This window comes from Dinoponera quadriceps, unplaced genomic scaffold (assembly GCF_001313825.1).
Source record: "Dinoponera quadriceps isolate SergipeBrazil2010 unplaced genomic scaffold, ASM131382v1 scaffold1573, whole genome shotgun sequence".
In the NCBI taxonomy this organism is placed as follows: Eukaryota; Metazoa; Arthropoda; class Insecta; order Hymenoptera; family Formicidae; genus Dinoponera; species Dinoponera quadriceps.
The window spans coordinates 274,533-302,214 of record NW_014556062.1 but is presented as its reverse complement, the minus strand read 5'-3'; the positions used below and the strand labels follow the sequence as shown (position 1 = coordinate 302,214).

At 49.6% G+C, this 27,682-nt stretch overlaps 1 protein-coding gene across 1 annotated transcript in view; it reads right to left on the bottom strand.

The window, feature by feature from the left end:
* Positions 1-27,682, bottom strand: part of LOC106746562 — a 71,249-nt gene that overhangs the window by 24,847 nt on the left and 18,720 nt on the right. Inside the window, exons 24-67 of the mRNA XM_014623278.1 lie at positions 27,270-27,593; positions 26,628-26,933; positions 25,949-26,257; positions 25,513-25,827; positions 24,568-24,876; positions 24,073-24,399; positions 23,009-23,980; positions 22,401-22,733; positions 21,883-22,182; positions 21,344-21,673; positions 20,578-20,886; positions 20,150-20,461; positions 19,630-19,947; positions 18,635-19,264; positions 18,146-18,460; positions 17,590-17,901; positions 17,084-17,389; positions 16,494-16,811; positions 14,581-14,904; positions 13,679-13,987; positions 12,969-13,304; positions 12,201-12,503; positions 11,620-11,925; positions 10,765-11,082; positions 10,263-10,583; positions 9,564-9,872; positions 8,819-9,145; positions 8,431-8,736; positions 7,975-8,280; positions 7,520-7,837; positions 6,964-7,290; positions 6,580-6,894; positions 5,908-6,231; positions 5,522-5,827; positions 5,107-5,418; positions 4,712-5,020; positions 4,307-4,624; positions 3,520-3,831; positions 3,082-3,411; positions 2,680-2,985; positions 2,229-2,537; positions 1,791-2,105; positions 622-948; positions 214-528 (exon numbers count right to left, since the gene is read on the bottom strand). Of these exons, the coding sequence (XP_014478764.1) occupies positions 214-528; positions 622-948; positions 1,791-2,105; positions 2,229-2,537; positions 2,680-2,985; positions 3,082-3,411; positions 3,520-3,831; positions 4,307-4,624; positions 4,712-5,020; positions 5,107-5,418; positions 5,522-5,827; positions 5,908-6,231; positions 6,580-6,894; positions 6,964-7,290; positions 7,520-7,837; positions 7,975-8,280; positions 8,431-8,736; positions 8,819-9,145; positions 9,564-9,872; positions 10,263-10,583; positions 10,765-11,082; positions 11,620-11,925; positions 12,201-12,503; positions 12,969-13,304; positions 13,679-13,987; positions 14,581-14,904; positions 16,494-16,811; positions 17,084-17,389; positions 17,590-17,901; positions 18,146-18,460; positions 18,635-19,264; positions 19,630-19,947; positions 20,150-20,461; positions 20,578-20,886; positions 21,344-21,673; positions 21,883-22,182; positions 22,401-22,733; positions 23,009-23,980; positions 24,073-24,399; positions 24,568-24,876; positions 25,513-25,827; positions 25,949-26,257; positions 26,628-26,933; positions 27,270-27,593 (14,853 nt within the window). The remainder of the gene's footprint in view (positions 1-213; positions 529-621; positions 949-1,790; positions 2,106-2,228; positions 2,538-2,679; positions 2,986-3,081; positions 3,412-3,519; positions 3,832-4,306; positions 4,625-4,711; positions 5,021-5,106; positions 5,419-5,521; positions 5,828-5,907; positions 6,232-6,579; positions 6,895-6,963; positions 7,291-7,519; positions 7,838-7,974; positions 8,281-8,430; positions 8,737-8,818; positions 9,146-9,563; positions 9,873-10,262; positions 10,584-10,764; positions 11,083-11,619; positions 11,926-12,200; positions 12,504-12,968; positions 13,305-13,678; positions 13,988-14,580; positions 14,905-16,493; positions 16,812-17,083; positions 17,390-17,589; positions 17,902-18,145; positions 18,461-18,634; positions 19,265-19,629; positions 19,948-20,149; positions 20,462-20,577; positions 20,887-21,343; positions 21,674-21,882; positions 22,183-22,400; positions 22,734-23,008; positions 23,981-24,072; positions 24,400-24,567; positions 24,877-25,512; positions 25,828-25,948; positions 26,258-26,627; positions 26,934-27,269; positions 27,594-27,682) is intronic.

Sequence of the window (27,682 nt, the reverse complement as noted above, 5' to 3'; positions counted from 1 at the left end):
AAGTAATGCTTACACATTTTCAAGCCGGACTCCACTACCCCCAGAGGTAAAAAGAAAAAAAAAAAACTATCTCAATTTCAAAGACATTTTAGCTGCCACAAGATTTTAGCTCCTGTGGCAAATTCTCTCTCTGAGTGTACACCCTCGCTGAGAAATCAATCAATCACCCTGCTTACAATTCGTGACGGTACGAGATTTTTCAATGACTCTTACGTGGCATTTCGAAACAGGCAACGAACGGATCACCCGTGTAGCCCAGTCGGCACGAGCATATGGCGTTATGATGGATCGTCTCGCATCTCGTGTTGGAACCGCACAATCCGGGACAAGGGTCGCTACATTTGTTCTTGATGCACGCCAAATTAAAAGCGCACTCGGCGCTGACCGTGCACTCGGGACGGCAGTTCGGCGGGCTTCCCAGGAAGGTGGGCAGGCAAGTGCAGACGCTCGTGTTGTCCACGACGCGGCACTTGCTGTTGGGTCCACAGGGTGACGGCTCGCAGGGACGACTAACGACGTCGTCTCCTTCTAAAAGGCGCATTTCGCGGTTAATCGAGCGAGCTCACAAGCAGAGGGAGGCGAGGCAGGCGAATCGAATTTCAAATCTCCACGATGTCGTACCTATCTCTATCGGGCTGCAGTAGAGGAAGGCGTTGCCGGTGTATCTGGGGTAACAGTTGCAGACGGGCAAGTGGTTGACCACTTGGCACAACGCGTTGCGCCCGCACGATCCCGGACACGGGTCCCTGCACTTCATATTGATGCAGGCCAGACTGGCGGGACAATCCGTATTCAACACGCACTCCGGCCGACAGCCTTCGTACGGGTTGCCGGTGTAATTCGGCAGGCACGTGCACGAACCGGCCCCGTTGAACTCTTTGCACACCGCATTCGAGCCGCAGGGAGAAGGAGTGCAAGGATCAACGGGCGCGGGCGGCAGTGGCGTGGCTGAAAAGTGACGTCGATGAACGCGGCGTTCTCGAGTCGTGTGTGAAAAACGAATGACACTGAAATCGACACAATTCTGGCGCGACACAATTCTGCGTAAGCCTGTTTTACATGATTTTTAACGCCAGTGTCATTATCGTTACATTGTCGGTGCACAAGCTTGCCTGCCACATGTTATGCCTGAGCAACGGCGACGTAATGATACTGACACAGGATGTCTTCCAATAAGGGTTACAGTCGAGACACAGTGACTCAGCGTCGACACAAGCACTTTCCTACAACGACACAACACATCAGTCGACACAGCTGCAGAGCAGAGTAGAATATTTGTGTCAGTATCATGGCTGCCACATTTGCAGTAATTTTTAAATTATTTTCATATTTCTAGCATATTCAATATATTGAAAAATTGTTTTCTCCTTTTGTGGCGATTCTTAATGTTTATTCTTTTTATATATGATGTTTATTGTAATAAAACATACACTCAGATCTTTTAAGTTCTGCAGTTGGCTAGCAGAGGCGTTATTAATCGCTCCTAAAGCGACTGGAACCTGCTTTATTCAAAAACCTAATATGTAATATTTGCCAACATCTAGTACATTATCGCCAACTAGCGATTTTCTAGCCTGTTTCGAAAATCAAAGCGTTCCATGTAGCCATGCACTGTGTTCAATCGTGTGACACAAGCGTGTCAATTGTGTGTCTCTCCGTAATCCCTTGTTGGAAAACGCCTGTCGTTAAAAGTTACAAGGCCTGCTGGCTCGTTTCGACGCGGGGAAGCGAGGAAGCATCGAGAATTCGTCGAGATTAGCCGGGTTTCGGCCTCCGAGCGAGGTACTTACGCTCCCTGAAAACGCATTGGGTGAACGGGTCGCCGGTGTAACCGGTCACGCAGGTGCACATCGGGGTGTGACTGACCACGTGACAATTGGCGTTCGCGCCGCAAGAACCGGCGCACGGGTCTTGGCATTTCTGATTGATACAGGCCAGGTGATTGGCGCACTCGCTGTTGCTGACGCATCCCGCTCTGCAATTGGGCGGACTGCCGATGAAACCGGGCAGACACGAGCACAGAGATATGCCGTCGAACGGCCGGCACTTCGAGTTGGGACCACAGGCGGACGGTTCGCACGGCGTGGAAGGAGCTGGTGTGGGCGCTGAAAGGTTCGAAGGTGGATACGCAGGTCGAAACAACGGGGAGAATAGCTTCCGGACGATATCACGATCGTACTGGCGACGAGATTGACGAGCACTGAGAGAGGGAAGCGAATGGTACTTACGTGGCTCATTGATACACCTAACGAAGGGGTCGCCCGTTTGGGAGGGAGGACAAATGCAGATGGGATTATGATTCACCACGTGGCACAACGCGCCGATCCCGCAACTTCCCAGGCAAGGGTTCGCGCACTTCTGGTTGTTGCACGCCTGGTCCTGCGAGCAGTCCGTACTGACTATGCATTCGGGCCTGCAAGTTGGGGGACTACCTAGGTAGCCTCTAATGCATGAGCAGACCGCCTGGCTGTTTACTACGCGGCATTCGCTGTTAGGTCCGCAGGGCGAGAGGCCGCAGGGATTAGCGGGTGGCATGTCTGACACACAAAACATTACGGGTGTTCAATTATCGGCCAGCGCGGAAGTGGAGCGCGCGTGTGGTGGTTTCACGTAGTTTCACAGCGTGGGATTCGAGTTACGGCCTCGTAGTGCGACCGATGGCCTCTCGAGCGTGTGTACCTTGTATAGGTGTGCATTGGCTGAAGGCATTGCCGGTCATGTTCCCGGGACAACTGCACATGGGAACGTGGCCGATCACGGTGCACAGGGCGTTAACGGCGCAGGCTCCCGGGCAAGGGTCCACGCACTTGTTTCGCACGCACGCCCGGTCGCGGGGGCAATCGGTATTTAGAACGCATTCCGGCCGGCAACCTACGTAGGGGTCTCCTCGGAACTCCGGCAGACAGGTACAGATACCGTCGAAGCATTCCGCGTTGGGGCCGCAGGGCGACGGGACACAGGCGTCTTCGACCGGTGACGGGATCGCTGGAAAATACAATCGGTATACTCACGTGGAGGCATCGGGCCCGACGGGGGCTCGGGTTCTCGAGGCGGAAGGCCGCTCCGGTGGATCATGCTTACGTGTCGCTGGTATCAACTCGCAAAGGGTAAATGTGTTGCCGGTGTAACCTTCGGGGCATCTGCACGTGGGGATGTGGTTAATCACCGAGCACTGGGCATTGGTGCCGCAGGAGCCCGGACAGGGGTCCACGCACTTCATGTTGACGCAGGCCTTGTCGCTCGGGCACTCCGAGTGTATGGTGCACTCGGGTCTGCAATTGGGCGGCCGGCCCGTGTAATTCTCCAGGCAGGTGCAGGCGGGCGAGCCGCCGATGTTTCTACATTGGGCGAAACTACCGCACGGGGACGGCACACATGGGTCTCTCTCTATCGGGCCCGGTGGAACCACAGCTGAAAGACGTTCGGAGTTACGATCGGAGTGACTATCGCGACGTGCCGGGGCGCGAGGGAAGCCCGGCGAGAGCACGCGCGTCAATCGGCTCGTCGACGGGATCTTACGTGGAATCGATGTGCATATGGTGAACGGGTCTCCGCTGTAACCGGGCATGCAACTGCAGATGGGGCTGTGATTAACCACCGCGCAATTGCTATTGAGTCCGCACGGGCTGGGGCAAGGGTTCACGCATTTGTAGTCCTTGCACGCTAACTGGGAGGGACACTCCGAGCTAGCGACGCACTCGGGTCTACACGCCGGCGGAGTCCCGACGTAAGCTGGCAGGCACGAGCAGACCGCCTGTCCAGACACCTCTTTGCACTTGCTGTTGGGTCCGCAAGGTGACGGGGCGCATACATTCTCGTCTTCGACTATTTCTGGGAAAGATTCGTTAGTGTAACATGGGAATAGCGAGTACATCCAGCTGTAGTGAATTTCAAGAGATCACTCATCGCGCGAACAGCGTTCTTTAATATTTCTTTTACGAAGTTATCGGCGCTAATAGTGAAAATCAGTATTTTAATTATCAAAATGCTAATTCCTAATTAATTCATCGTTAAATGCGCCAATTATTCAATTATCATATACCAATGCTCCCAAAATCTAATCTGTCCGTTAAAATTACAAGCTCGAACATAAGTGAGAATACTAAAGAACGAGTGGAGATGAATTAAATCATTAAAACGGTATCTTAAGGAAATCTCGAGAAACTGATTTCCGTCTCATCTAAATGTTCATATCTGTCTGGTGTGTGCAAAGGAGCGCTAAAAGGAAGAAAAAGAAACGTAACAAAGTAATCTATCCGAGCGCAATGAACGCCCGTTAAACAAGACCGGGGTCTGGGACACTTACGACTTATGAAACAATTGCTGAAGGGATCTCCGGTATATCCGGGGAGGCAGGTGCACATCGGTTGATGATTGACTACCGAGCACTCGGCGTTCCGGCCGCACACGCCCGCGCAGGGATTAACGCATTTGTTTCTCACGCACATCAAATTGGACGGGCAGTCGGGATTAATGACGCATTCGGGCCGACACGCTAAGTACGGATTGCCAATGTAGTTGGAAGTGCATTGACAAACCGCGACACCGTCTCGCTCCTTACATATCGCGTTCGCGCCGCACTCGAAGATCGCGCAGGGCGAGGGTTCCGGCTCCACTTTGTTCGCTAAAACAGTGCAAATGCCGGGGTTAAGCGCGAAGATTCGTGTGTGTGTGTGCGTGTTGTGTGTATGAGTCACGTGGTTTCTCTTACGTATGACGGAGCAGCGCGTGTACGGGTCACCGGTGAGACCGTAGGAACAGACGCAATGGGGCACATGCTGCACCACGGCGCACTCCGCACTCTCCCCGCATAGACCTGGGCAGGGGTCCTTGCACTTTTGCCGCACGCAACTCTGGTGGCCGGGGCACTCGGGGTTGGAGATACATTCGGGCCGGCAATTCGGGGGCGAGCCTTTGTACTCGGGCAGGCACGAGCAGGACGGCAATTCGTTAATGACCTGGCATGTGGCGTACGGACCGCAGGGTGAAGGCTGGCAGGGATTTACGGGCTCTACCGGTACTGGAGGGGAGAACAGGAGGCGTTTCTTTAGTGGCCGAGGGACTTCGCGTCTACTCGCAATACTTGGATTCGAGAAGTGGTCTCACTTATACTTAGCACGTCGCATCTGATGAAGGGGTCGCCGGTGTAGCGCTCGGGGCACGAGCACACGGGGTTGTGGTTGACGACCACACATCTCGCCTGGATGCCGCACGTGCCGGGGCAAGGGTCTTTGCACTTCTGATTGGCGCAGGCCTCGTTCTGCCGGCAGTCGGAGCTCAGGGTGCACTCGGGTCGGCAAAGGGGCGGCGAGCCGAGGAAGTCGGGCGCACAGGTGCACACGGCGTGTCCGTTCGACTCCCGACATATGCTGTTGGGGCCGCAGGGGTTCGGGTTGCACGGTCTCGTTTCCGGCGGAACTATACCACGACAGAGCGACACGCACGTCTCAGCAATGCATTCTCCGATAAGTAAGTTGTGTGAGTTTCCCGGCGTTGGCTGGGACTCTCGTTGCTACCGTACCTTTCATCGCGTCGCAAGCGATGAACGCGTTGCCGACAGTGCCGCGAGGGCAGCTGCACATCGGCGTGTGATTGATGACGTTGCAGAGGCTGTTGCGTCCGCAAGTGCCCGGGCAAGGGTCTACGCATTTGTTTCGTATGCACGCCTTGTCAGCCGAGCAGTCCGTGCTGAGCACGCATTCCGGCCGGCAACCGGCGTACGGGTCGCCGAAGTACTCGGGGATGCAAGTGCAAAGGCCGTTGTTGCACCGGGCGTTCGGTCCGCAGGGTGACTTACTGCACGGGTCGATTACCGGCGCCTCGTCTTCTACGTGATTACAATTGCAAGCTTTCAGTTCGCGTCTCCTGACGAGGCGACTAATAAATCGGAAGGATCTCCGGACTTACTGATTGGCACAGGCTGGCAACCGATGAACGGATCGCCAGTGTAACCCTCTATGCACCTGCAGGTCGGGATGTGGTTGTGAACGGTGCAGTCGGCGTACAGGCCGCAAGAACCCGGACAGGGATCCTGACACTTCTCGCGAATGCAAGCCTGATTGCTCGGGCAGTCCGCGGGGATGACGCACTCGGGCCGGCAGTTCGGCGGTGTACCGATGTAATTAAGCATACAGGAGCACGATGGGTAACCGTTGATATTGCGGCATTGCGAATTCGGCCCGCAAGGAGAGGGGAAGCAGGGGTCCGAAGGCGGACTCGGCAACGGTACGGCTAAAATTTCAAGCAGAGTCACGTTGTGTTTCGCGACGCGACTATCATAGATGTTCTCCAAGTGGAAACTGACTGTGATGATCATTTAAATGAAAAAAACTACCGTTCTGCATAACGATAATTGAAATAAACGCAACAATTAAGTTAATAGATAAAGAAAATAAATCAATAAAATGAATAAACAAATTTTAATATCTCAACACGACGGGTTATATGTGTCATCATCGCTTCACAGAAAGAAGGAAGCAATCTCTCGATCAATGAGACAGCTGTGCTTCGAAGTGCAAACTTAACGAACCGACAAAAGATACAAATGCTAATCATCAGGAAAACTTGCTGGCCGCTTACACGGAATGAATGAGCAGCGGGTGAATGGGTCGCCGCTGAATCCGGGTTTGCACATGCATATCGGGCTGTGATTCACGACCCTGCAGGTCGTTCCTTGACCGCACGAGTTGGGACAGGGGTCGACGCACTTGTTGTTCTCGCATGCGCGATTCGTCGCGCAATCCGTGCTAACTGTGCACTCCGGCCTGCAGCCGGGCGGTGCGCCTACGTAAGTTGGAAGGCACGAGCAAACGGCTTGGCCGTTGCTCTCTCTGCATTGGCTGTACGGTCCGCAGGGAGACGGCCGGCATGGATTCACGTTATCCGACACAACCGCTGTAAGAAAGTCAATGTCAGCCGCATGATCGAGCCGGAGAGACGCGAGACGGTTAAGGGATCTCTTACGGGCTTCGACGATAAGATTGCAGAATATAAATGGATTTCCCGTGTATCGCTCGAAGCAAGTGCAAGTTGGCGCGTGATTGATCACGTAGCACTGCGCGTTCTGGCCGCAGGTCCCCGGACACGGGTCTTTGCACTTCAGACCGATGCAGGCTTGATTAGACGGACAGTCCGAATTAAGCGTGCACTCGGGTCTGCAGCCCTCGTAAGGGTTACCGATGTAATCGAGCGAGCATGTGCAGGAACCCGCGTTTTGTTGGACTCTGCACACCGCGTTCGCACCGCACGGAGATGGCGTGCACGGTGTCGGTACGCTAGGCTGTATGTCGACTAAAATTAAAGCACAATTATGATCAAAGAACGTACCCCCATTGACGAATTTTCATTCCCGGACTTGCAATGATTAAGAAGAGAAACGAATTTCATTCGAATCGACTCTGAAAAATTCTGAACAATTTTTTTTAACAATTTCCAGAAAATAAGCACTTTCTAGCTTAATAAAGCGAATGTGTGGAATTTTTGTAAAAATTGCGTTTAAATAATTCGACGATTTCCTTACATTGTTGGGGAGAGCACTGTGTAAACGGATCGCCAGTGTAACCGGTTGTACACGCGCACATCGGTGTGTGGCTGACAACGTTGCAAACGGCATTGAGTCCGCACGCGCCGACGCACGGATCGCGACATTTCTGGTTGACGCAGGCCATCTTGTTCGAACATTCGCCGTTGCTGACGCATTCGTGCCGGCAGTTCGGTGGTGATCCGATAAATTCTTGCGAGCACGAGCAAGAGGGTTGGTCATTGACCACTTGACACTGCGAGTTCGGTCCGCACGGCGATGGCTGACAGGGATCGACCACGGGTATCGGAGTTTCAGCTTCAAAAGGTAACGACGGTCAATCAAGCGACGTTGGCATCACACAGTGAGATTTGTTAGGAAAAAAGTTCCGAAATGGCGAGTTCAAATGAATAACAGAAATTTCGAACCAAGAGACATGTTCGAGAGAGCCTTACGAAGTGGGAAGCAATTGATGAAGGGATCCCCGGTCATTCCACCGCGGCACGAGCAAACGGGGTTGTGATTGATAACGTTGCAGATTGCGTTGCGTCCGCAACTTCCGGGGCAAGGATCCCGACACTTCTGGTTGGTGCACGCCTCGCTTTTTGGACAATCCGAGCTAATCACGCATTCGGGCCTGCAAGTCGGCGGTGCTCCGACAAAGCCGCTTATGCAGCTACACACAGCCTGCATGTTATTCTGTCGGCACTGACTGTTGGGACCACACGGGGACGGATTGCACGGGTCTCGAATGGTGGGTGCTGCAACACGCGATCGGGAGAGAGTCTCAGCGACGAATTAAGAAGATCCGTGAGAATGTAAATACTCGATACTCGCGAGTCTCCAGCGGGATCGCGGGGACGAACGATTCCGACGAGTTAATCGCTAGATTCGGAATTCCGGAAAAATACCTGGAACGGGAGAGCATAGGACGAAAGCGTTTCCGTCCATTCCCGCGGGGCAACTGCACATGGGCACGTGATTGTACACATCGCACACGGCGTTCTGCCCGCAAATGCCCGGGCAAGGGTCCACGCATTTATTGCGCACGCATGCCCGCGTATTCGCGCAGTCGTTGTTCAACACACACTCCGGCCGACAGCCGCTGTAAGGGTCGCCGAAATACTCCGCTAAGCAAGTGCAGACTCCTCTGTCGCACCGCGCGTTGGATCCGCAAGGTGAAGGTGTGCAGGGGTCCTTTTCGACGGGGCTGACGGCTATAATATCGTCGTGTGAGTAAAACAGGAAGAAATCAGGGAGCAATAACGGAGACACGAACGAACCGATAGAGGGTCTTACTTGGACTTAGGGTACAACTGGTGAAAGGATCGCCGGTGTGGCCGGGCAGGCACGAGCAAATCGGCACGTGATTAACGACACTACATTCGGCCAGGATGCCGCACGAGCCCGGACAAGGATCCCTGCATTTTTGTTGCATGCAGGCCATGTTAGCCGGACACTCTGTATTGATGGTGCATTCCGGCTTGCAATTCGGCGGACTGCCTCTGTACTCCGGTAAACAAGAGCACGATGGTACTCCTCCTATGTCGCGACACTCGGAGAATGCGCCACAGGGCGACGGTATGCACGGGTCTCTCGCGACGTCGTTTACCACGGGCGGGCTCACTGTAATTGCGACAATGAATTGTTCGGGAACTACTGTGGAATCAATCGAGCACAGTACACTCGAATCTCGCTATAACGTTCCTTCGACCGGCGATTCGGGCAAGAGGAATTTCGTTCCCGCCGCGCCAAGAATCGGGGTTTGATAAGTCGCGAGCATCGTGAATTGATTCATCAATTAATTAATATTTATAATTAATTAATCAATCTTCGTACTTATTTGTCGATTCGAGGGAAACTTCATAGCGCGTTAATCGTGATACACAGTTTCGAAGTGACGAGCGATGTTTTCGAAACGAACACTATATCGAGATTTGAGTTTACTCGTTCGATCGAGTACATTCACGAGAGCCGGACGATATATTCGTCGTCGTAAAAAGGAAAGATATAATCAACATTAGGCAAGAGTGAAAGTTCATACCAGGTGTTTGGAAGCAAACGGTAAATGGATCGCCGGTAAAGCCGTTCCTGCAGGAGCAGATCGGACTGTGTTTGACGACCTTGCAATGTGAGTTTCTGCCGCAGGAGCCGGGACAGGGGTCTTGGCATTTTTGATTCACGCAAGCGAGCATGAGCGAACAATCCGAGCTGGTTACGCATTCAGGGCGGCATGCGGGTGGACTACCGATGTACGTCGGTAGACAAGAACAAACCGCCTGATCGTTATTAACGCGGCACTGACTGTTGGGCCCGCAAGGCGACGGATTGCAGACATCCTTCGGAGTCTCGACTACAATAATTGATAAATCGTTCAAACTTCAAAAAAAAGAAAAAACGCGACACTCGATGGGTCAAAGTACGGACAAAAGATTTGGAACTAAATGCAATGAACAAAAGTGAATGGAATTGAAATAAAATAAGCAAATAACTAGACGATTCTGCGAAGATTCAAAGAGTCTAGAGATCAAAGAAAATTATTAGAATCAAGTTTAGTTGGTTGAATCGGTATTTAATATTTAAATAGCTCAATTATATTGAATTGTTCTCTATAATATCAATTTTGATAACGTTAGTAAATTTGATATTACAGGAAGTTAACTAAATGTGATTGAAGTAATTAAATATTAAATACTCTTCGGATTTTGTATGTTTGGTGATGTTTGAGAAAAACGTATCGTACCAATATCGCGAATCACAATGCAGTACTGGAAGGGATTGCCGCTGTAGCCGGGAATACACGTGCAGGTGGGTCGATGGTTAATGACTTGACACTCAGCGAACTGTCCGCAAGTACCGGGGCACGGGTCCTGACACTTGGATTGTATGCAAGCAAGGGTGGATATGCAATCCGTGTCGATAACGCATTCCGGCCGGCATCCTTCGTAAGGATTGCCGACGTAATCGGGCAGACAAGAGCAAGATCCGGCGCCGTACTGCTCCTTGCAGACGGCGTTAAAGCCGCAAGGCGATGGTTTGCAGGGCGATATCGCGATCGGCGTGGCTGGAAAGTATACATGAGTAGGCTAGAAAAAAACACTTTAAGAAATGAGCGATTTTTTTCAACGATAATTTCCTTAGAGAGAAAATCTAGAAGTGAGTAAAAATCCGAGCTCGGTTCGTCGAACGAGGGTTTTCCTGGTTTCTCACGTCGCACGCCGAGGGTAAAACTAATCGATGCTTACGTGGCTTGATTGTGCACTGCGTGAATGGATCGCCGGTGAAGTCGTTGGGACAAACGCACATGGGTGTGTGGCTCACCACGCGACACTCGGCATTGGCGCCGCACGAGCCTTCGCACGGGTCCCTGCATTTCTGATTTATACACGCCAAATGCGAGGGACACTCGCTGTTGCTGACACATTCCGGCTTACAATTCGGTGGTATGCCCAGGAACTCGGGTAGGCAAGAGCACGAGGGGCTGTCGCCTACAACCCGACATTCGGCGTTCGGTCCGCACGGGGACGGCACACAGGGGTTTGTCTGTACCACGGGCTCGGGTGCTGATGGAAAGAGAGAGAGACGGTTGTCGAAATCAGCTCGAAACCAAATTTTGAACTTTGCGTTACGATTATTCAGACCGAAAGGCGCGAATCGATGCAGATACATCGAGCAGTTTTAGAATACGAGTAAAATATTCGCGGCAAAAATTGTATTAAACCTTCATGAGATACTTCGTGCTTGTTAAATGGATAAGAACTGAAGTCAGTTTTGCTCTTGGTGCGTCGTGCGTCTCTGGTGTGCGTACAACTCGCGAAACTTTGAAACGGACCGCGAAAAAGTCTCGAGTACTCAGTTTTTTAATGACAAAATGATAAAACGTCCTTTTAGTCTATCCAGTAAACATCAATTATAGGCTGCACTATATCGATGTTATAATTTTTCACTCGCTATAACTGTCACATGCAGTACACGCTGGGCTTACAATGTTGAGTAAGAAATGATAACATTGACGTAATGCTACTGTTAGTAGGCATTTACTGGATATCCGCGTCGAAGTCGTAAGATCAGCACTATGCCCGAAGGCCGAGGATTCTTACGTCGTGGAATGCATCGAATGAACGGATCTCCGTCGAGTTCGGCCGGGCAGCTACAGATCGGGTTATGATTGATCACTTGACACGTGGCTCGAATTCCGCATGCACCGAGACAGGGGTTTATGCACTTTTGATTGCTGCAAGCTTCGGTCAGCGGACACTCGGAGCTGACGGTGCATTCCGGCCGGCAGGTCGGCGGTACGCCGAGGAATCCGGCGACACACGAGCACACCGGTTGCCCGTTGTTCTCTCGACAGACACTGTTGGGTCCGCAGGGCGAGGGTGAGCAAGGGTTCCCCTTCACGGAATCTACATGTGACACGTGATCTTACAGTCCTCAGAGATAAAAATGGAGAGTGGGCGCAGAGATCGGGCGTACTATCAATAACGATAATAATAGAACAACGATGATTCGATCGATGGATAATTTCAATCATTGCTGTTCGCGATTAGGAACCTTTGCGACGACAACGCCGTCGGAGGAAGTTGGATCTACGATTATCATTATCGATATGACGCGACTCCAAAGCATCTTCGCGGCTTGAAAAATTACAGGCTGCTTCGGCCGCATCGGTCGACTGTACCTTCAACAATGGAACACTGGACGAAGGCATTGCCGGCCATCCCGGCGGGACAGGTACATATAGGTATGTGATTGTACACGGAGCACAATGCGTTGCGACCACACGTGCCCGGGCAGGGATCCGCGCATTTGTTACGGATGCACGCGCGATCATGAGCGCAGTCGGTGTTCATGACGCACTCGGGACGACAACCCACGTAAGGATCACCGTGGTATTCGGGCAGGCACACGCAAACGCCATTATTGCATCGCGCATTCGATCCGCAAGGATTCAAGTCGCAGGGATCGATAATCGTGGGCGCCGCTGGAAAAGAACGCAGGTTGGAGCATGTGGGAGTGAACGCAGCGACAGCCCGCGGAACGGAGTCTCACGAAGTGTAACGCGCGATTTTTCACATTAAAAACGTCTCGGTGGAATAAAGAATTGCGAATGGAAAGACTCTCAATTGGACCACAAAAAGCAATTTTCTTAGTATTTTTCGTTGCCTGGAACATATAAGAGCGAGATGGAAAGCTCGGCTGTAGGAACAGAAAGATTCTCGCAGGACGTTTCTACCCAGTCAATTCTCCTCAGTTGTCTCAGACGAATTTTAATACAAGCGAATGATTTCGAGGTCGTGGTAACGATATCATCTCTCGTCCAATCTGGTCTGATTCATCGTTCCGAGTCGCGCGAACTGAGATTTTTTCCCCCGTCGTGCGTTACAACCCGCGAGACTCCTCCTTCGAGGCGAATCGTCCGCGACTTCGTTTCCAAGGAGTCTCTTACTTGCGATCGGCTTGGGATAGCAATTACTGAAAGGATCGCCGGTATACCCCTCGGGACAGGTGCACACGGGCACGTGATTGTACACGGTGCACAAGGAAGTGATGCTGCAGGAGCCTAAACAGGGATCTCTGCACTTTTCGTTGCTGCAGGCGAGATTCATCGAGCAATCGGAATTCACACGGCACTCAGGGCGGCAATTCGGCGGCGAGCCTCTGTAGATCGGCAAGCAGGAGCAGGAGGCCGTGCCACCGATATTCCTGCATTCCGCGTACATGCCGCACGGAGACGGTATGCACGGGTCTTGGGGTACTACAGGATAATCTGGTAACGGCGCTTCTGAAATCCGATAATGAAGATGCGGCTCGTGACGTCCCGGAGAGATGTTCGTCTTAGTAAAGTATGAATTAATTGTGATCACGTGAGACTGTGAGAAGCCGATGCGAGAAGCTGATGAGGTGAGTTATCGTACGCACGTGAATCATATACACGCGTACGGTATACGATAAGATCATGAAGATTGCTATGATGATGATATTCCGACGTGTCACGTCGAATTGAGCCGGACGACGTTCCCGATTACGTCGCTTCATCCCGACGATTTCGAGATTCAATGATCGGGTTAAGTGCGTTGCGAAAGATTAATGGCGGGTGTGAGTCGTGGCGGCGTGAACAGATGATAAAGCCGGTGAAGAAGATAAAGTGGTTCTTACGTGGCGCTGGGAAACACCTCGTAAAGGGATCCCCGGTAAAGCCGAGGTTGCAGATGCAGATGGGGCTGTGATTGATCACTTTGCACTGGGTGTTTATTCCGCACGCGTCCGGGCAGGGCGATGCGCATTTCTGATTGATGCATGCGAGTTCCAGGGAGCACTGACTGTTCACCACGCATTCGGCCCGGCAGTTGGGGGGGCTGCTGATAAAGTTCGGGAGACAGGTGCAAACGGCGTGGCCGTTCACATCCCGGCACTTACTATTCGGTCCGCATGGGGATGGGCTGCAGGGGTTTGCCTCCGGGAGGGCTGCGTGGAGAAAAGTATCGTTACGCGCGGGCTCTTCCCCGTGGACTACGCGCCGTACAGCGCGAACTCGCCATTTTATTTCTTTCAGTCTGCGCGAATTTAAGTCGGCATATCTTGCTGACGAATATTGTCGAAGAAATTACAAATAAAGGAAAAATGTATTAATGTTTACTGCAATTGATTTCGTTTTAAGCTGCATAGGAAACAAGTGCTAGAGATTCGAGTAAATAATTACTGCGATACTCTTTAGTAAATTTTTCACTTAATTGAGGAAATTTTACTTGGGCTGAAGTAAATATTTTACTTAGGATCAAGTAAATATTACTTAGTGAAAATTTACCAAGGATTATTGGAGTGATTATTTATTTGAATTTAGCACTTTTTCCGTGTATAAACTTGGGTAAAAGTGACGATTCAGTTTAATAATACCGTAGAAAAAAAATCGTAAATAAAGGAAAGATGTGCTAAGCACAATCGATATCTATTTATACCGCAAATTTCGGCAAAGTGACGATTCAATTCGATAAATTGGTCAATTTGATACATTATTCGAACTTTCTTCTCGAACGTGATCATTAATTGGCGAGGCTTACGGGTTTCGACTATCGGGGAACAGTAGGTGAAGGGGTTGCCCGTATAGCCAGGAATACAAGTGCACATTGGCAGATGATTAACCGCCTGACATTGGGCGTTCACTCCGCATGTGCCTGGGCAAGGGTCTCTGCATTTCAGGGCAACGCACGACATTCTCGTGTAACAGTCGGAATTTTGCGTGCACTCGGGTCTGCATTCCGTATAGGGATCGCCTAAGTAGTCCGGCGGACAGGTGCACGAGCCGACGCCGTTGTTTTCGCGACAGATCGCGTTCAGGCCGCATGGAGAAGGCTCGCATGGTTTTCTAATATCTGGGAGCGTATCTGATATGGAAAGAGAAATCTCACTTAAACTTAATCGTGCAGCGTCGTATCTGAAAGCTGGAATATCCTCCAATTATCATCTATTCTCTCTCTCTCTCTCTCTCTCTGTCTTTCTCAAAATTCACACTCTCGCATCACTCTTTCGATCAATTCGACTTCTTGACAAGCGACAATAAGCCTTTTATGGTAGTGCGCACCTAATTGCTTTGCGTGATTTTTAGTGCCGGTTATCAACGTGTACGGATATCTCGTGTGCCCGAGAGTTTTAGCCTTAGCGGGTGAGACGTATTCTATCAGCGACGAATCTCGGGATCACGTTACTTTCAAGCGTGTTCGATCTTCGATCGAGACAATTAATCGAGTTAATTACGACGTACGGCGGGTGACGGCGAATTCTTTTTGTTAGGGTCTCTGGCGACTAATGGCGACGTATTATTATTGATTCAGGGACGGGATTGCTGATTCTATTTTGGGATCTGCGTTTCAGCGGGCGGTGTGCTACTCGTCTCGGGTTTGTTACTTCACGAATCAGGGAGTTGCGTTCTTTGCGGCAGTAATGATAGCATTTGAACCGCTTTAATCCGAGAACGGCATGTGCGCAGCATGATTATTGGGTGGTCCGCAGCGTATGCCAAGGTCATAGTGCTCTTACATGTGAGTGGGTCGACGGATATAATTGGGGGGAGGAGGACGACGGATTCGCTTCGCCTGGTCTGTGCGTGCAGCAAACGTTTGGGCAGCAATTAATCGTAGGGATTCTCAGGAGTTCTGTCGTTTAGTTACGCAGTGTCGATTAGGGATGAGTGCAGCCAAGAGCCTATCGACTTATAATAGGCCCCGCCACCAGCTTTCTGTGTGATTATCTACCGTTATCTCTAATCTCCTACGTCGGGTTGGGTCAGGTCAGGGTTCGGGTCAGGTCAGGTAACGCTCAGGCATGGGGATGAGTGCGTGCCGCTTCGTCTTTTCTGTTAATCATAGGGACTCGGGAAACGTGTACGTTATGTCGGTGGTTATTGACTTTTAATCGGGCGTGAGTGCAATTAAGAGCCTAATGATTATAGGCCCCACCACCTCACACGTGACACATCAATCACGTCATCCTCTCCGTTAGGTTCTCATTCGCGACCGTGCTTCGTCGCACGCGCATTCTCTCAATTAATCCTCTTCAACACGATTCGTGTTAGGACGCGCTTTTACAATTACGTAGAGGTACGTGTCTAATAATAATAATAATACAGGACGGTGGTACTAATTGAACAGTCTTGAGGCTTCGATATTCAGCGGGTGCCGTGCTCGTAAATTATCATTTTTGAGGAAATGTAAGAGCCCGAGCGATATGTAACACGGTATAAATAATCTCAGTGAATTGCGAGATCTTGAAAGTCGGCAACGGAATATCGAGTGACGTACAACAGCCACGTTGACAGGGTACTTCTGAATTACCATCCTGTATGATTATCATTGATCACACCCCGTACGGGGATACCGAAGCACTTACCTGCCGCGCCGTGCATGCATACGGCGGTAGTTTCGCAGGGAAAGGATTGTAGCGCGCTGAGAAAAGTCGCCCTTCGGCGTGTACTCACCCTCGGGTACTCGTTCGCAAGCGCTGAATGGATTTCCGGTGTATCCGGCGACGCACGCACAAACCGCTTGGTGATTCACTACCGAGCATTGAGCATTCAGACCGCACAGACCGACACACGGATCGCGACACTTTTGTTGCATACACGCCAACTGCGGCGGACACTCCGGATTGATCGTGCACTCCGGCCTGCAGTTCGGCGGCAGGCCGATGTAATTCTCGATGCACGAACACGCGGGACTGTCGCCCCTCACTTGGCACTCCGCGTTCGGCCCGCAAGGCGACGGTTGGCACGGATTCGTCGGCACCGGTGGCGTTTCTGTAAACGGGTAATCAATGAGCGAACAATTTTACATTTAACTAAAAGGTAAAATCAGGTTGAGATAAAAGAAAATTCAGATTTGGCTACTTGATAGGGGAATAGCTTCCTATGTTTCATGTAAACCGATAATAAAAAGCCGTAAATAATAAAATGCTTTTCTCTGTTAATTCGCATTGCTCTTTTATCTTTAAATTTCATACAATGTGTAAGTGATAAATTTAATATATATACATATATAACGGAAGGAAAATAAAATTTAAACGCCTTACTTGGTTGCGGATAGCAAATAGTGAAGGGATCGCCGGTGTAAGATACGACGCAGCTGCATATCGGATTGTGATTGACCACTTGGCAGTTCGTATTCTGTCCGCAGGTGCCTGGGCACGGATCTTGACATTTGTTGTTCAAACAAGCTTGTGTCAACGGACAATCCGCGCTAACGACGCATTCCGGCTTGCAGGCGGGTGGACTGCCGATTAAACCAGGTTGGCAAGAACAGACAGCGTGATCGTTCACTACTTTGCAGACGCTGTTTGGTCCACAGGGCGAAGGTGTGCAAGGCTGCTTGATGGTATCTGCAGAGAAAATGCGATCGACAATTAATTTAATGCTAAGCAATATTGATCGCTAATAAAAATTCTATTTAATAATTAGACTTCTTTGATGTTCAATCACAAATTCAGTGAAAAAATGTTTGATTGCTGTTACTAGTCGAATCAATAAAGCATCGGGAAGTAATAAAGAATACAGATAAAAATAATATTTAGGAACTCACCGTCCGGTATGAACGGTCGGCAGAGAAGGAACGGATTTCCGGTGTAACCAGGTGGACAGCTGCACATTGGCACGTGATTGACCACGTCGCAACGCGCATCACGACCGCACGTGCCTGGACAAGGATCCACGCAGTGCTGATTAATGCACGTTTTAACGCGGGGACAGTCCGAATTCATCGTACACTCCGGCCGACAGTACGAATACGGGTCCCCGAAGTAATTAGGAAGACAGGTGCAGACGCCCTCGTTGCACTCCGCGTTAGGTCCGCATGGTGACGGGTTGCAGAGATCTTCGGGAACCTTTGGTTGTTCTGCAACAATGATTTCACGCGTTAATATATGAATAAAGAATTTTTCCACCACTTTCAGATAAATCATGATTTAAAATCTACTAATTTTACCGTAATAGCTCACTAACAGTCACTTGATTTTTTATATTTTCTTTCTTCAATTATCTAATATAATATTCATTAATGAATATTTTCTATAAGATATGTATTTATCTTTAATATAACATATAAAATTATTTTCCCTCTGTCGAATAAAAATACGAACCTATGATTAATGTGCACAACGTGAAAGGATCGCCAGAGTATCCAGATTGACACAAGCAGACTGGTATGTGATTCTGAACGCGGCAGTCGGCATTCTGGCCGCAGGAGCCGACGCAGGGATCCCGACACTTCTCTGAGATACAGGCCTGATCCGACGGACAATCCGTGTTGACCACACATTCCGCGCGGCAATTCGGTGGTAGGCCTATGTAATTCTTCAGGCAGGTGCACGCGGCTTGGTCGTTGACGACTTTGCACTCCGCGTAAAGTCCGCACGGGCTGGGGAAGCAAGGATCTACCGGTGGCATCGGCACAACTGCAAAGTGGGATCGAATAACTCAATAATTCGAGAACGTTAAGATAATCGCGCGAATTTGTCTCTGCGCTTTGCAATTATCCTTATTTAAAATTTTCCTTTTCTTCTGCCTCTTCTTCTTTTAATTCTTATTTTCGCTAGTTCTAATTTCTAGCGTTTCAATTGGACAATTACCTGGTTCAGGGAAACATCTGGAGAAGGGATCGCCCGTCTTTCCCTGCGGACAGCTGCAGAGAGGGTTGTGATTGATGACGCGACAATTGGCCTCGACGCCGCAAGTGCCCGGGCACGGGTCCGTGCATTTGTACTTGTAGCACGCCCTGTTCTGCGGACACTCCGAGTTTACGACGCATTCCGGCTTGCAGTTCGGCGGGGTGCCCGTGAAGGACTCCTGGCACGTGCACACGGCTTGGTTGTTCACCGCGCGACACAAGCTGTTCGGTCCGCAGGGTGTGGGCGAGCATGGATCGCGGACGGTCGGCTCGGTTTCCGTTTCCCGTTGGAGGGTGCAAATCGTGAATGGATCTCCGACGTATCCGGGCTCGCAGGTGCACGTGGGGATGTGATTGATGACCGAGCACTGAGCGCTAACGCCGCACACGCCCGGGCAGGGGTCCTTGCACTTGTTGCGTACACAAGCTTTGTTTGTTGGACAGTCCGCGCTGAGAACGCATTCAGGCTGGCAGCCCTCGTAAGGATTGCCGTGGTAATCGTCGATGCAGATGCAAGCGCCCGCGTTGTCCCGTTGCTGGCAAATCGCATTGGCTCCGCATGGTGACGGCTCGCAGGGATTGATCGTCTCCTCTGCAAAGAGAAACGCTCACTCAGACAAGATGGAAGAAGTCAAATAGATAGATTAATAGATAAATAAGAGTATTTATTAATATTCTAGGATCGACCAGCTGGAAACATTATAATTCTTAGAAAAAAATAAAATATAACGTGAAAAAAATATATAATCGTGGAAATAAAAATAAATAAACGTTGAAATATAAAGAAAAAGATATAAAATAGAATACAAATAAAATGATTATATATAATTAAGTGTAACAGAGAGATAGAGATAGGGAAAGAAATAAAAATAGTGGAAGAATTTGGTGTGGGAAAATACAAAAATTTAAAGATCAATTTAAGAAGTGATAATTGGGGCAAAGAAGTTAAGCACATACCTTCCAACACGCATTGCACAAACGGATTGCCGGTAAAGCCGATCTTACAGGAACAGGTTACCGCATGGTTCACTACCTTGCACTCGGCGTTATCGCCGCAAGATCCTGGACAGGGATCCTTGCATTTCATATTTATGCAGGATTTTTCGTGTGGACAGTCAGGGTTGATCAAGCACTCGGGCCGACACGCTGGCGGTGTGCCGATATACGTGGGTAAACACGAACAAGATGCTTGTCCGTTTGCATTCTGACACTGAGCGTTTGGTCCGCACGGCGAAGGGTTGCAAGGATCTCCCTGGTCCTTCGGCTCTGGCGGTACTAAAACGTCCAGATTTGTTTAGAAATATTGGAAACACATTTCTCTTTATAACTCGTCATTTTTAACAACGGTGATATTTAATGTTGCTGAATTTGACGTTAAAATTATATTCAAATTTCGAATATTAATTAATTAATTAATGTTGCTGACAGACATTGATGATTATAATTTCCGTTATGATTTCATATTGATTCTTCTCACTTGGCATATCATAACAACTCTTGAACGGATCTCCAGTCTGTCCGGGCAGGCAGCTGCATATCGGCGAGTGGTTGATCACTTCGCATCTCGCGTTCAGGCCGCAGGAGCCCAGGCACGGGTCCGTGCACTTCTTGTTGACGCAGGCTCTCGTCGGTGGGCACTCGGAGCTGACAAGACATTCCGGTCTGCAGGATGGCGGAGAGCCGAGATATCCTTGGAGGCAAGAGCACACTGCGTGATCCTCGATGTTGCGACATTGACTGTTTGGTCCGCAAGGCGAAGGTGTGCACGGATCCTTCTGAGGTAGCGGTACTGTGGCACACGTGAGAGACAAATTTATTTCACGAACTAGACAACACGATTTTGCCCGAAAACTAATGATAACGAAACACCGAAAGAAAGGAATTCAAGAAGCAACTCCAGCACACCTGTAGGCTGAATGCGACAGCTGACGAACGGATCGCCCACGTATCCAGACGGACAGGAACAGACGGGGATGTGATTCACCACGTCGCATTGCGCGTTTTGGCCGCAAATTCCGGGGCAAGGGTCCTTGCACTTGTTCCTCAGGCACGTCTTGTCGCGAGGACACTCGGAATTCAAAATGCACTCCGGACGGCAGGCCTCGTAGGGATTGCCGATGTATTCCGGCAGGCACCTGCATTCACCGTTGTCGCACACGGCGTTCGGGCCGCATGGAGACTGAGCGCAAGGGTCGGTGGACGGTGCTACTGTAACTGTGACAAGAGAAAATTAATAATTAATCCTTTCAATACAGCGGAGCGAAGCGCCGTAGCGTTGCCACTGAACGAGACCCCGCGGCAAAGGTGTACACATTACGCGTGTACAGTCTTCGGCGTTCGGGAGGGGGGGGGGAGGGGTTTACCGGGTTTCGTACCAGTATGAAAATCTTCCGAACTTCTTTTTCATAAAGTCTGTAATATTCTCGTTAACTGACTATTGCTTTATGATACTCGACTAACTCAAAAAAACAAAAGACGAACGAATATAATTCGAATCATGTGGTTCACTCCAGTGAAATAATTTGCATAACGCTCACAAGAGGCGCTATTATTCACAAATTAGTTCGAGAATAGCCGGCGTTAAGGGCGAAAAGGTTAATCGTGTATATTCCACCAGACTGTCATGATAGGAATGAAAAAAATGCAAATGAAGTCCTCTCGTTTCATTTACCTGTCGGGATAACGCTGCACTGCGTGAACGGATCTCCGATGAAACCTTCCATGCACGTGCAGACCGGCAAGTGGTTCAGCACGTGACACTGAGCGTTTATTCCGCACGAGCCCGGACATGGGTCCGCACACTTCTGATTGACGCACGCGAGATGACTCTTGCACTCGGAGCTCAAAATGCACTCCGGTCGACACTGAGGCGGCACGCCGATGTAATTTGGCAAACAAGAGCATGCAGGATTACCGGATATGAGTTGGCACAAGGAATTCGGGCCGCAAGGCGACGGAGTGCAAGACGGTGGCCGTTCGGTCGTCGGGAACTCGTCTAGAACTGAGAGAGGCGATTGTTGCTTTTTATGCCCAGAAAAGGAACTGGAAATTTTGCACAATTAATTTGCATTATCCTCGTAAAGCAATATTTTTCATATATAATGATAAAAGTAAAGGACACAAAAGCGAGAGGTAATAATTTAATCTAAACGAGAGAAGATATCAATGTGAATAAAGAAATAAAAAATAAGATATATGTGTAATGCTTACTATGCGGCGAGCACAGGGTGAAAGGATCCCCCGTGAAGCCGGAGGGACAAGTGCAAATCGGGTTGTGATTCTTGGTGGTACATTGGGCCCTGAGCCCGCAGGTATTCGGACAAGGATCCGCGCACTTCTTGTTCACGCACGCGAGGTGCGGTGGGCACTCAGCGTTAACGATGCATTCCGGTCTGCACGACGGTGGAATACCTCTGTACTCTGGCAGACATGTGCACACAGCCTGGCCATTGACCACCCGACATTTGCTGTTGGGTCCGCAAGGCGACGGGGAACACGGCTCCGCTTGTTCTGAAAGAGATAACATTACCACGTTATTCGCCGAATTATTAATAATGTCAAATAAACCGTATGTGAAAATTATCATTATCAATTATCAAGACAGTCTCCTTCGATAGCTCTGACAATTGTAAAGTAAAATTGAGCATTGATAACACTAATGTGAAAATCACATTAGTGTCTCGTTAACGTAATATTAATTGTATAATTAATCGTTCAATAATACTCACGTGTGATTTCTACGATCTCACAGGCGAAGTACGGATCTCCCGTGTATCCCGCCGGGCACAGGCAAACGGGAACGTGCGCTTGTACGTTGCATATGGACAACGTTCCGCACGTATTGGGACAAGGATCCGTGCACTTGAAGCCAACGCATGCCAGTTGCGGCGCACAGTCATTATTCGTTTCGCATTCTTTATGGCACCCTTTAACAATGTCGTAAGGATCACCTATCAAATCCGGCGGGCATCCGCAAGCACCCGCTCCGTTCCTTTCGCGACATTGCGCATTGGGGCCGCAAGGATTCGGCAAACATGGGTTCGGAATAGACTTGTCTGTCGCTGTAAACAAGCAATACGACAAATATACGTATGGAACCTAACTGTTTAAAGACAAACTTGTATATAATGATATTTTCTACACGTAACAATATTTTTTATATATAACTTTTCTGTATATAAGAATACGTTTATATATAAGGTTGTCTCGTGTATAAAAATATTTCTCTCGATGGAAACATTTTGACTTAGAATTATTTGACGATTTTGTTTTCAGCAGAAATACATCCGCAGATGATTGTTTCATGATTTCGTCGAATATCCGGCACTTCACTCACCTGGCGGTGGTGCCAGGTCGCAGCGCACGGTAGCGTCGCCCTCGTAACCTTCCGGACAGGTGCAAATCGGGATGTGATTCTGGACGGTGCACCTGGCGAGATCGCCGCACGCGCCCGGGCAAGGATTCTTGCACCTCTGGTTGATACACGCGGCAGTGGTGAGACACTCCGAGTTGTCGGTGCATTCCGGTCTGCAGTTCGGCGGGCGGCCGATGTAGTTGAGCAGACAGGAGCAGGCCGGATGCGAGCCGATCACCTTGCACTGCGAGTTCGGGCCGCAGGGATTCGGCGAGCACGGGTCCCCTTCGCCCTTCGGCAACGGCGACACGGTGCTGACCTTGAAGCAGTGCACGAAGGGGTCGCCGGCGTAGCCGTTGGCGCAGCTGCAGATGGGATTGTGGTTGACCGTGAGGCAGTTGGTGTTCTGCCCGCATGAGCCTGGACACGGGTCCGCGCACCTGTTGTCGACGCACGCCTTATTCTGCGGACACTCGGAGCTGACGATGCAGCCCGGCCGGCAGGTCGGCGGGATCCCGGAGAATCCTGGCTGGCACAGGCACACCGCGTGCCCGTTCTGCGTCCGGCAGTTGCTGTTGGGCCCGCACGGCGACGGGTCGCAGGGATCGATCGGTGGCGGCAACGGTGTCACCTCTATCACTGTGCAGCCGTTCACCGGGTCGCCGGTGTAACCCGGCAGGCAGGAACACGACGGAGCGTGGTTCACGACGCGGCACGTAGCGCCCTGGCCGCAGGTCCCCGGGCACGGGTTCACGCATTTGTTGTTCAGACAGGCCTTGCTGCGGTCGCAGTCGGCGTTGGTCACGCACTCAGGTCGGCAGGCGATGTACGGGTCGCCGAAGTATTGCGGCAGGCAGGTGCAGGACCCGACGCCGTTTCGCTCGTTGCACACGGCGTTGGCGCCGCACGGCGACGGATTGCACGGCGTGGTGTAGCGTACCGTTGTGATAGGTTCTGCAAAGAATTCATTATGGACCGTTAGCGCTTATCGTTGGTTCATTTCGAGGGTAAGTTTGAAAACGCGCAACCGTTTGTGCAAAACGTACCGTCCATGATGAGCGTACACTCCGTGAAGGGATTGCCGGTGTAGCCTTCGTTGCATATGCAAACAGGGTTGTGTTTCACGACGTTGCAGTTGGTGTTGACGCCACACGAGCCTGGGCACGGATCGACGCATTGTTCGTTCTGACACGCCAAGTTTCCGGGACATCCCTCGTTTATAACACATTCCGGACGACAATTTGGTGCACGGCCCACGTAATTCGGCAGGCAGGAGCATGCTGGGAAGCCGTCGATCACCCGACACTGGGAGTTCGGACCGCACGGCGAGGGAACGCACGGATTGCCACTCGGTTTCGGCGTCGATGTCACTTCTATCATACATAAGTGAATAAATTCAGATCTAGACGTTCAATGACTCATATATGATTAATGATTACGATTATTATATAAAAAAAGATACATAGACATTTGAGTATGCGAGATAGCGAACGGATACAAAAATTGAAAGCAACAGCAACTGAGGAGGCTTTCAGACTTACCTTCTTTGACACATCCGAAGAACGGATCGCCGCTGTAGCCGATCGCGCAAATGCAGACCGGATTATGATTGATCACTCGGCACTCTGCGTTCACGCCACACGTGCCGGGACACGGATCCTTGCACCTTTGATTGATGCACGCCGCGTTCGCACCACAATCCGTGCTGACCACGCATTCCGGCCGACAAGACGGTGGGCTGCCGATGTAATTAGGTTGGCAAGAGCAGACCGCGTGATTGTCGATGACACGGCAGTTGCTATACGGCCCACAGGGAGACGGTTGGCATGTATTATCCGGCACCGGAGGCTCTGCAGAAAAGATACCTCGCATTACAGCGTATTCTTGAGGAATCCGATTATGGCAGCAACGTCGAAGATGTCGCAAAAATCTAGCAGAAATCGAATCTCGTGGATACGCAGCCACAAGATAGTAATTTTATGTCTAAAATCGTTATTAGTCAGTAATGTAATATTCACTTTTTCCAGTGGCTGGATAAATAAATTAGCTGATGGCCCAACAAAAGAAAATACAGTTACGAAATAGGAAATCATAATTAATTGTTAGACAGTAATGTAACGTTCATTTCTGCTTCCTTAAGATTTTTATGAAATAACCTACCCTCAATTTTTATCTGCTACTTCATTTTTAAATGCTAGCCGTGGGTATATGGTAAATAGATTATATATTTTAAAATAGGCAACGCTATCTAGTCTATCACATTTGATGTATAATGTTTAGACAATGGCTAAGCCACAAAACCGATTCTACATTTTTATTTCTTATTATTTATTATTTTTTAGATTTTGAATCAAACACTCGTTTTGCCTTATTCCAGAAGACAAATCTATTTCAATTAAAGAAATTTTCTTCTCCGATAGTTACTAGCTTTTGACTCAAGTCGACTGGATATATTTTTACCCGGTGAACGTCGCAAACACACATACCTATCGGCACGTGGCAAGATTTCAGCGGATCCCCGGTGTAGCCAGAAAGGCAACTGCACGACGGTTGGTGATTATAAACTTGGCATTGCGCGTTGATCCCGCACGCTCCTATGCACGGATCCTTGCACTTGTTGTTGATGCAGGCCTTCGTGTGAGCGCAATCCGAGTTCTGCACGCATTCCGGCCGGCAACCCTCGTACGGATCGCCGGTGTAATCCGGCAGGCAAGTGCAAGAGCCCGCACCGTTCCGTTCCTTGCACACGGCGTTCGCGCCGCACGGCGAAGGATCGCACGGCATTTGCACCGGGAACACGACTGTGGAGCGAACACGTGTCATAAGTATGTGAATTATAAAGACGACGAAGCATATAAATAACGCTCTGATCAATTTTGTCTCAAAGGTTTCTCCGAATAAAGCGAATTATTAGGATCTCACCTTTGGCACAGCCTGAGAAAGGATCTCCCTCGTAACCGTCGTAGCAGTAGCACATGGGTCGGTGATTTTGCACTGTACAGTTCGTGTTGAATCCGCAGGATCCAACGCACGGGTCCAGACATTTCTTTTGGATACACGATAAGGAACTAGCGCAGTCCTGATCGATCACACACTCCGGTCTGCAATTCGGCGGTGCCCCAAACATACCGCTGATGCACGTGCATATGGGATGGTCCTCTTGGACGCGGCAGTCGGCATTGGGGCCGCAGGGCGATGGTAAACAAGGATTCCTGGTCGGAGGTAGAGGTTCTAAAAGCATTACATTATTATGTTATATTAGAGAGATCCTCAGAAAATTTTTTCCCCTTAAAAGAGTGCTCGATAATAACTATTTTATTTAATATGTAAGAAAATTACACTGACAATTTGCTTTAATTTTATTAAATTTTTAATCACAAGAAAAATAATCGTGATGAAACGCTTCGTAATAAATACTACTTGCTTGATTTGTAGAAGACATATGTCTCAGTAATTTATTTTAATTTTATTCCATTTTCATATACATCAAAGAATGACTCGAGCAACTCTTCTCTTAATTCTATTCTATTTTTAATTGCGAAAAATAACTCGAGAGAACGTTTTGTTGATAATCAATTACCAAATATGATAAATATATTACCTTCTTTGACGCATTGCGTGAATGGATCGCCGACATACTGACGAGGACAGCTGCAGATCGGATTGTGATTGAGGACTTGACAATGAGCATTCAAGCCGCACAAGCCCGGGCAGGGATCATTACACTTTTGATTAATGCAAGCCAAATGAGTCGGGCATTCAGTGCTGACGAGACACTCAGGGCGGCAATGTGGGGGTGTGCCTTGGTAACCCGGACTGCAGGAGCACACTGCGCGGTCTTTCATTACGCGACAGATGCTGTGTGGCCCGCACGGTGATGGCATACACGAATTTTGATCTGGCACTGCTATGAAAAAATAAATTTAAGTTAAATCTTCGAATTGTCGCTACACTGTCATCATTCGATTCCCATAGAAATCTATCCCTTTCTGCTGTAATTATGCGCGTGTACAGGTTTCGGATTAATAAAGAATACTTAACAGATCAAGCGTGAAGAGATATTTCGGATATCCAACATTTCAAGATTGAACTCGCCTCTGAGAAAAACGAACCGTCCTTTTTTTATTCTTTCTTAATTACTTATAGAAAAGATTTGAAAACCTAAATTCACAGTTGTTGCAAAGTATGTGTTTTGTAAAACACATGAAACAAAATGAACGTTGACTGAGAAATATTCACGTACAAGGCTTCTCCACTTTACAGGATCTGAACGGATCGCCGGTGTATCCTGGCAGGCAGGAACACATTGGAAGGTGATCGACGACCTCGCAGCGCGCATTAGCGCCGCATACACCCGGGCATGGATCTCTGCAGTGCTGATTGAAGCAGGCCAGATGATTCTCGCAATCGCGATTAACGATGCACTCAGCTTCGCAGCCGTCCACGTAGGGATTGCCGACGAATGGCGGTACGCATGTGCACTTAGCCACGCCATCGAACGAGGTGCAAATAGCATTCTTGCCGCAAGGTGACAACAAGCAGAGATCGTACGGTCCGGATGGTCGCGCTGCAATTAACAAACCATCGTCACTGTTAATCTTCTTGATTATCGCTCGAGACACGCATTACGAAAAGTTAACGCAAAATAAAATATAA